This window comes from Caenorhabditis elegans, chromosome X, assembly GCF_000002985.6.
Source record: "Caenorhabditis elegans chromosome X".
Lineage (NCBI taxonomy): Eukaryota > Metazoa > Nematoda > Chromadorea > Rhabditida > Rhabditidae > Caenorhabditis > Caenorhabditis elegans.
In genome coordinates this window covers 3,534,101-3,541,734 of record NC_003284.9, presented here as the reverse complement: position 1 = coordinate 3,541,734, position 7,634 = coordinate 3,534,101, and the positions used below count along the sequence as shown (strand labels likewise).

At 36.2% G+C, this 7,634-nt stretch overlaps 1 protein-coding gene across 3 annotated transcripts; it reads right to left on the bottom strand.

Moving 5' to 3' along the window:
• Nucleotides 1-791: 791 nt before the first annotated feature.
• Nucleotides 792-4,100, bottom strand: gyg-1 (Glycogenin-1). 3 transcript variants are annotated; one of them, NM_076207.8, is made up of 8 exons: nt 3,971-4,094; nt 3,730-3,921; nt 3,559-3,679; nt 3,337-3,505; nt 2,393-2,522; nt 1,912-2,289; nt 1,783-1,839; nt 795-1,232 (listed from the first exon to the last, which is right to left on the bottom strand). In NM_076207.8, exons 1-8 carry the CDS (start codon nt 4,091-4,093, stop codon nt 1,113-1,115), a joined length of 1,290 nt encoding a protein of 429 aa, NP_508608.1. In that variant the 5' UTR covers nt 4,094; the 3' UTR covers nt 795-1,112. The 3 variants fall into 3 exon arrangements, with proteins under 3 accessions (NP_741749.1, NP_508608.1, NP_508609.1); NM_171944.9 differs by lacking the exon at nt 1,912-2,289 and having other exon boundaries at nt 792-1,232; nt 3,971-4,100; NM_076208.7 differs by lacking the exons at nt 1,783-1,839; nt 1,912-2,289.
• Nucleotides 4,101-7,634: the final 3,534 nt, after the last annotated feature.

Genomic DNA, 7,634 nt, shown 5'->3' with positions numbered 1-7,634 from the left:
ATTCTTAGAGACAGAAAAAATAGAAAAAAAAAGACTGAACTTATAACATTCGACTCACTGCCAGATGGTTTCAATGAAAAATATGGCCGAAAGTTTTAGATTTTTTGGTGATTTAGTGGTTGGGAAAAACGCAGAACTTTGCAGACGGAATATAAGTAATTTTGTATGATAATCTAATTGTCTAGGCTTACTGATAAGGAACCATTATGTTTTTTACTTGTAGATAATATGTGATTAATACTGTGCCAGATAACGTTCTACAGAACTACTTGTTTAGCGCATTCCCTAACCTAGACACCCAGTGAAACGTGACTAATAAGTTTTCAACTCTCGATTACTAGTTTTTCTGGCCTTGATCAGATGACGGAAATCCAATTATGGAAAATCAATAGTCCGTAAATAAACACACCTTAATGATAAGTAAATTTTACTAGTGACTCACTTGCAGATGAGGTCAATTTTATAACGAACAAAATTACATACGAAAAAACTAGTTTGAAACCTTGAAAAGCTAAGAAATTAGATAAAATAGCTTTTCAAATTTGAATGATGAGCGTTCCCGCCGGTGAACAATTCAAACGTGAGTAGAGAGAAGAGACACAGAACGGCGAGTGTTCGTCTGTGTCTTCCTTCTTTCCTGGCTGTCTCCTCTGACCGGCAATTGAGGAGAGGGGACCCATTTAGCGTTTGTATGTGTGTATGTGCGTCTTTCCCCCCTCAACACCTGCCATCGTGACCCACGATCGCGGACGCGATATTTATGGCCTTGGCAAATAGCTTGGAGACTTTCCTTTACTGTTGATTCAACTTTATTGATACTTCTTCAATTGTCTGACACCATCAGTCAAATTTAAGACAAATGAAAGACTGTTCAGGCAACTAAGCTACGATGAGCATTATTGAAAAAAAAAACAAATTGAAAATCAAGAAAGGGGATGTGGCCTAGTGACATGATATGGATAATTGTCAACAGAGCAACAGATGAAGTTTAAAAAAAACGTGGGGGAGAAGAGAATTTTGGAATAGTAATTGTACCGAGTTGTTTTACGATGTCAATGGGGGTGTAGGTATAAAAAAACAAAGAATGGTTATAAAGGCAATGTGTCGGCGAATTACTCATTGAGCGCTCTGTTCAGAGCCTCCTGAATGTGAACGAATGCGTCACGTCCCAAGTAATCAGGCTGTCCGGCTTCCCAGGCGGCGCGGCGCTCCTCAGTCGATGGTGATGCGGCCTGAATTGTAACATGCTAATATGGTATGAAAAACTGTTTATATGGATTAATAACTTTGTAGGAATCTTCACTAATTTTTTTCAAATTTTCAAAAGGTAACATATTAAATTTATTCTTATCTAACTATGTAACTACGGGACTACTTAACTAAGGAACGACCAAAATCCCAAGTGCTGATTAAAAAAAAGTACGTCATTGGAAAAGCGAGGTCGCAAACAAAACAAATCTATATTTTGAATTACATAACCTAAAAACTAAAATTTCCAGTTTTTTAGAGGTCCTCTGCAAAAAACCAAGTTTCTATTCCTTCAGTAAGATTTTTCAATGCAATTTACCTGTATTTAAATCGTTCTCAAATAAGTCCCTATGGATTATAAAAAATCATTCACGTACCTACTTACTTAATGTGTTCTAAGGTTCTCCCGACAAATGTAATATTTTGAAACATTTTCTTTTAGGATTTTTCATGTTAATTACTCCATATCTCAAGCCAATATCAAAAATATTAATTGATAGTTTCCGACATGCTATAAAATTTGAAAAGTGTTACCTGGTATTCCTCACGCCTCTCAAAAGGAACAAACGCTGGGCAGGGAGTATTATTAGTCTGAAAGAAGAAATCACTTCAACACAGTTAGTTCATTCAAAAATCCATCCAATCATCTAAGCAAACACTCACAATCTGCTCTACTTCTCGATCAGTTTCACTATCAGCATTGTATTTTGGCATCTGGCTTCCAAAGCAATCTGTACTACCCACTATATCTTGAGATTCTTCATGCGGCGTTTGAAACTTATTATGTGGAAGCTCATGATGCTCTTCGCGTTGTTGGTCATGTTTGTGAGGTTCGTTATTTCTATGTGAATCACTGGTATTAGCGTCCGTATCGTATGATGGCAAAATATTAACAGACTGAACAACATGCATTACAAAATTCCCAATTTCCCTGACGATCGAATCTTTCCGTTCTATTTTTGGATGATCAGCAGAGTGACTCCTGTGTTCGGGAGTATGATGATGAGATGGAAACACTGCAGCATGCTCATTTGTTCTTGACTGGAAGATGGGATAACAACACTCGTATTAAAAAAACCATAAAACCAAACATGCAAAAACACCAAAAAATACCGAAATCGAGCAGGATTCAAGAAGAACAAACCGTATGATTCACATGGGCGTGATAGATTTTCTGCCATTGTTGGAAGTGTTCGCCAGTGTGAACTGCAGCGCTTCCGTGCCATGGTTTCACGCTTCCGATGAAGTGGACAATTTTGGTGTTGGCTCCGTATCTAAAGTAGTTGACATTTTTGATATGAGCTACAAAGTCCGTAGATAAAAAAGCCTATCTGTAAGCCAAAGCGGTAGTTTAAATTGAGGTATGTAATACAGAATTCCTTGTGGATAAATTTGTGAATTATGCCCTTGCGGCACACTTCTGCATAATTATGGTCTAGCATTAATGTTGCTCTCAGTTTTTGCACGCTATTTCAAGAGCATGTAGAAAACGCAGAAGCAACCTAGAAATACGGTGCAAAATGTATGAACTTTGTTTATGAACGTTAGATTTCTGCCGTAGTATTGAATAAAATTCACACTTTCTAACCTTACAAACTAAAACTTAAAATGAATGCACAGTAGGTAGTCATAAAGAAAATATTGTAATAGGCTCTGTCACGACGTTTTACCACTGCGTCTTAATTTCAAGTTTGATGCAAGTGCTCTAGAGCATAGCAAAATTTTCGGACAGAATAAGTACCGTCAAAATATAATGAATTTTCGTGCGGTCATTATTCATATTCAACCAAAAGTCTTTTTTATGTCTACGGTATACACTAGTACACCGTAGACATAAAAAAGTCTAAGTGGCCTAGAAAAATCTAATACGCGGCCAACAGCTTATCTTTAAGTTTGCACCTCAGAGTTTTCTGAAACTTGCCGAGAATTATTTTATGAGAGGCTTATGAAAGGCGATTTTTTTTTCAGAAATTCTGTTCATTTTACAAAAATCATCTTATTTTATATTGAGTGTCCGAGCAGAAATCTCACAAGTCATAGTACCTTTAACCGCTTTCTAATTTTATTTAAACTGTAAAAAACACTTACCTTTTGTAGGCAGCGGCATATGTGTAGAAAGCTCCAGCTGTCATGTTGTAAATGAATGGAAGTCTGTGCTCAGATGGAAGATCTCTCCAATTGCTAAAGAAGTCGTTCAATAATCCTTGATCTCCTCCGTCATAAGATCCATGTGTTACAGCAAAATCGACGAGTTGTCCTGAAATTTGTTTTTGGTTTTATGATTTTCTGAAAGTCGTTGGCCACACTCACTGTAGGTTTCGTTGTTTGGCACGTACACAAAAACTCCGCTGTTGAATGAGTCTGGCCATCCGATATCGGACGCGGCTGAGAAGTCTGGTCGGGTGAAGAGTTCGTCAGCGTTGCGGAGAACCTGCAATGAAAAGTACTACTTATTATTATTAGGTTCGAAAATTTTGTTACCAATGTGTCGGCATCAAGGAACACACACTTGGTGTACTGAGTCAGACGCCAGCAATGAAGCTTGGTGAAGGTAACTCCAAGATCTGGGCGCTCAATCAGACGCAAGTTATCGGAGTCGTTGCTGTTGAACACATCGACAATGGAGACGTCATCAAAATGTTCTTCGAGCTGTTTTCTAACTGGGGCGGAAACCTATAATAAGATTCTCAAAAAATCAGAAAAAAATCAATGAAATATGTACCTCGTTACTGATCAAGCAATGAATTTTGCGCGTCGTTCCAGCAGTTCTAAGTGAGTGAACTAGTACGAGAGCTCCCTGAGCATAATTATCGTTTGTTGCAAGTGTGATCCAAGCCTCAGACATTCTGAAAGCAAAAATATTAGAGGAGAGCTTTAGTAAGAAAAAAAACATAGAAAAAAGTGATGTGAAAAGTTGAAGTGAAACCAAACTCATATCTTTGACAAGAAATTGATATTGTGATATATTTACTCGGCCGACAGACGGAGCTTTCCTTTGAGTTGCAAACCGAGTGCCGAAACCAGCTGAACGAAAATGAGAAGGAATGATCGGGAAACCCGCGGGAAGGACTCTTGTGCATATGGTGCAGAGAAAGAGAGTAGAGGAAAGTGTGAGAGGATATCGGCAGCAAAAAACGTTCAGTTTTGCAAATTTCAAAAAGGCACGGATTGAGAAGAAAAAGAGAGTAGGGATTTTTTGTTATGAATAGCTACAAGGACACCTGATCAGAAGAGTCGAATGTTTGAATGTTTTTGATAGAAACACGTATGAGTCACATTTTCCGGAAGGTTTTGTTGCCGGTCGACTAACAAAAAGATATAATGACAGGAGTGAAAAGTCATTGGGGTTTCGAACAAGTGGTGCACCAAACTGAATTTCATCATGATTGGGACCATGAGAGAAAAGTGTAGAAGGTGGGCGCAGCAAAACGGATGCAAACCGATCCCCCCAGTGCATTCAAACCGAATTCACAGAAAAAGATAGAAAAAGATCTGGCGCCGAGTGTGTGGGTTGCAGTGAGCAGTGAAAAGGCCGCTCTTATTTCGATAACAGGCAGTTTCGCGGAGGACAGCTGTCCTTCTCACTAGTCGCCAATTCCAACATTTTTTTTCGGACTCTATGTGATTATAAAACGCACTCGGAGCGTAAGTGGAACGGGAACGGCAAGACCATGCGACAGTTTTTTTTGTTGCAAATTCTCTTATATCGCGAATCTTTAGTCAAAACTTGACCGTTGCAAAAAGAAAGGGAAACACAATTAAACTGATAAGGAAAAAACTGGCAGTGGTGGCAAAAAAGAAAAGGACAATTGTCGTTTAAAAGAACATAGGTATAAGAATTATATATGATTACCTAAACATTTTCTAGATTAGGGTAGAAAATTCGAGAACGAGAATTTGCCCCGAAAGCTTGAGAAACATCTAACCAGAGAATGATCATATGGTTTCGGTACTTTGGCTTGCTTCACCTGACCTTTTGTCACATGAACTTGAAAAAAAACCCTGCTGTTTGCTCATTGAGAGTTGCCAGAAATATCCAATGGAAATTGCAAAATTTCAAATTTGATGCGCTAGTACAATTGACACTTGTTGATTGACGACGATGACTCGCTTTTCGAGATTGCTAGCGAACCCAGAGAAATTAGGTGATTAGGACATTGTAAAGCAGAAAAAAGCAAGAGAAAAATGATATAAATAGGCATACACAGAAAAAGGGAAAAGGGGATCGTAGAAGAATTCGAAACAAAATACAAGTTTCAACGTTTAGTCACGTGCCAAGTCATTTTTTGTTTGATAAATATCTATAAATAAAAATGACGACATTTTCTTGTGAACGTGACAACATGACTAATTTATTTTAACAAATAAATGTATATGTTTCTTTTTGAATATTTTTTTATTGTATCAATATGTTATGTTTTAAAAAAATTGAAAGAGGAAAGAACCAGGCGATAAAAAACATAATTGCTGGATGTTAATCTTAATGTGATTAATGTGACTTTATAGATGTAATCCATAGTAGCTTTGGGGAGATTTTTTTTCATTATCTCAAGTATGGAAATCAAAATACAACTACTTTTATTTTTGAGCATACACATAAAAACTCATCTTGAAACTAAAAATTTTCAAATACAAAAAATGTATTGACTCAAGCGTTTCGCAGCAAAGCTATTTCGATTTTAAAACGTTTTAGGAGGGTGCATAGCAATGTTTTTTTGGAGAAGAAGAAAAACGAGAAAAAGGAGATGCAAAAGTGCACTGCCCCCTCCCTCTACTGAATAATCCTGTTTTCTTTAGAGCAAGCACAGCTTCCAACACATCTGCGAAGTATGACAAAAATTGAGGGCGCAACGAGCGGAGAAAAAAACGAGAGAACTGGGATGGACCGAAGCGAGGCGAAAAAATACGTGAGATATGGCATGCATTCATTTTTTTGAGGGTATCCCTAGTAAGATTGCGTTATAGAGATTTTTAGAAGTTCCAGGGTCTTGAAATTTTCGGATATTTAAAAACTTATTTATAGTTTAAAAATAAAAAGTTGTATTGTTCAACACGTCATTTTAGTTTTTTTTATTAATTTTATTTGGAAAAATCTCAAAACTTTGAGACAATTTTAGCTTGAAAAGGCAACGCTTTGCAACAAAATACGCGAGTATTTGAATTGGTTTAAAAATTAAAGCAAGTTTTTTTTAAATAAGGTTTTTTGGCAACAGACAGAACAAGTTATTTTCTGAAATTAATACGATTGAGCTAAAATTTCAATTGAATTGAAATGAAATCTTAAAACTGAAACTTAGGATTGTTACTTTAAAAGTACTAAAATAGAGTCTAAAAAAATTCGAAAGGGTCAAATTATCATATATTTGAATTCCCGCAAATCAAATACCTAATTTCGATTTTTTTCGGATTTATAAGTTCAAACATTGCGTATCACATTTTCAGAGATTTTTCGTAAGAAAACTTAATAATCCAAAATAATTTGAAAAAACTCGAAATCGGTTTGAAATTAAATTTAAAAAAATTTCTGCAGAAAAATTTCTGAAAATGCGATGTTACTGGAAAAAAAACAGCCGAATAGTAAAAGTTTTACGTAATTGGTTTATGCGAGTAATTCAAAAAAAATTATATTGTCATGTTGCAAAATTTTAATACAAAAAATTATAAAAAGCTTTCAAAATGCTACACTTTTTCATGTAAATATTATTGGTATATTGCGATTAATTTCTGTCATTTTGGGGAACAATCCACAGACGCTACTCTATTTATAATAGTATTTAGATGATTTTCTCAAAAATTGCAAGTCGTTTTTCAAAAAGAAAATCTAATGAAAGAGACCATTGAACTCAAAATGAAAGTCTATCTTATATTACACCTTGAACGTTGATTAATTGGATAGGGCAGGTAAATAGTGTAATCTCTTGTCCACTTGAAACTTTCTACTTGTTTGTTTCGTTGAAGACTGATAAAGTTGAGATTGTTTTCAATTCTGCCAGTCTCTCCACATTTTTGCATGCCATTCTCAGATTAATTAGTCCTTTGTGTGCCGCCGCGTGTTTCATTTTCCTTATCAGAACTTCTCGCAGACACACATACAAACACTTGGTGGGTAAACTGATAACGTGGAAGTTTCAAATTTTATTGCTCCCGTGCTACTTGCTAAAACTAAGAAGTGATGAAATGAGTGGGAGGATGAAAGATAGAAAATCAAGGCGAAAAGTGAAGAAAAAAAACAAGTGAAACAAAAAAGAAAGACACATCAATAAATGAGGAACGCTGAAGAAAAAAGAGTTTTGCACGCCGGAAAAGAGTGAAAGGGGAGAGAGCGAAGGGAGAAGCATAGTCAGCTAGAGACAAATATGGAAAACTGATATAAATGCGTTTTTTCT

What these genes read in the sequence shown, in the direction of transcription:
- gyg-1 (NM_076207.8), bottom strand. Translation starts at nt 4,093, where the DNA reads ATGTCTGAGGCTTGGATCACACTTGCAACAAACGATAATTATGCTCAG. An exon ending in ACGCCCATGTGAATCATACG is followed by an intron (nt 2,290 to 2,392) that starts GTTTGTTCTTCT and finishes CCCATCTTCCAG; the next exon opens with TCAAGAACAAATGAGCATGC. An exon ending in ATCGAGAAGTAGAGCAGATT is followed by an intron (nt 1,840 to 1,911) that starts GTGAGTGTTTGC and finishes TTCTTCTTTCAG; the next exon opens with ACTAATAATACTCCCTGCCC.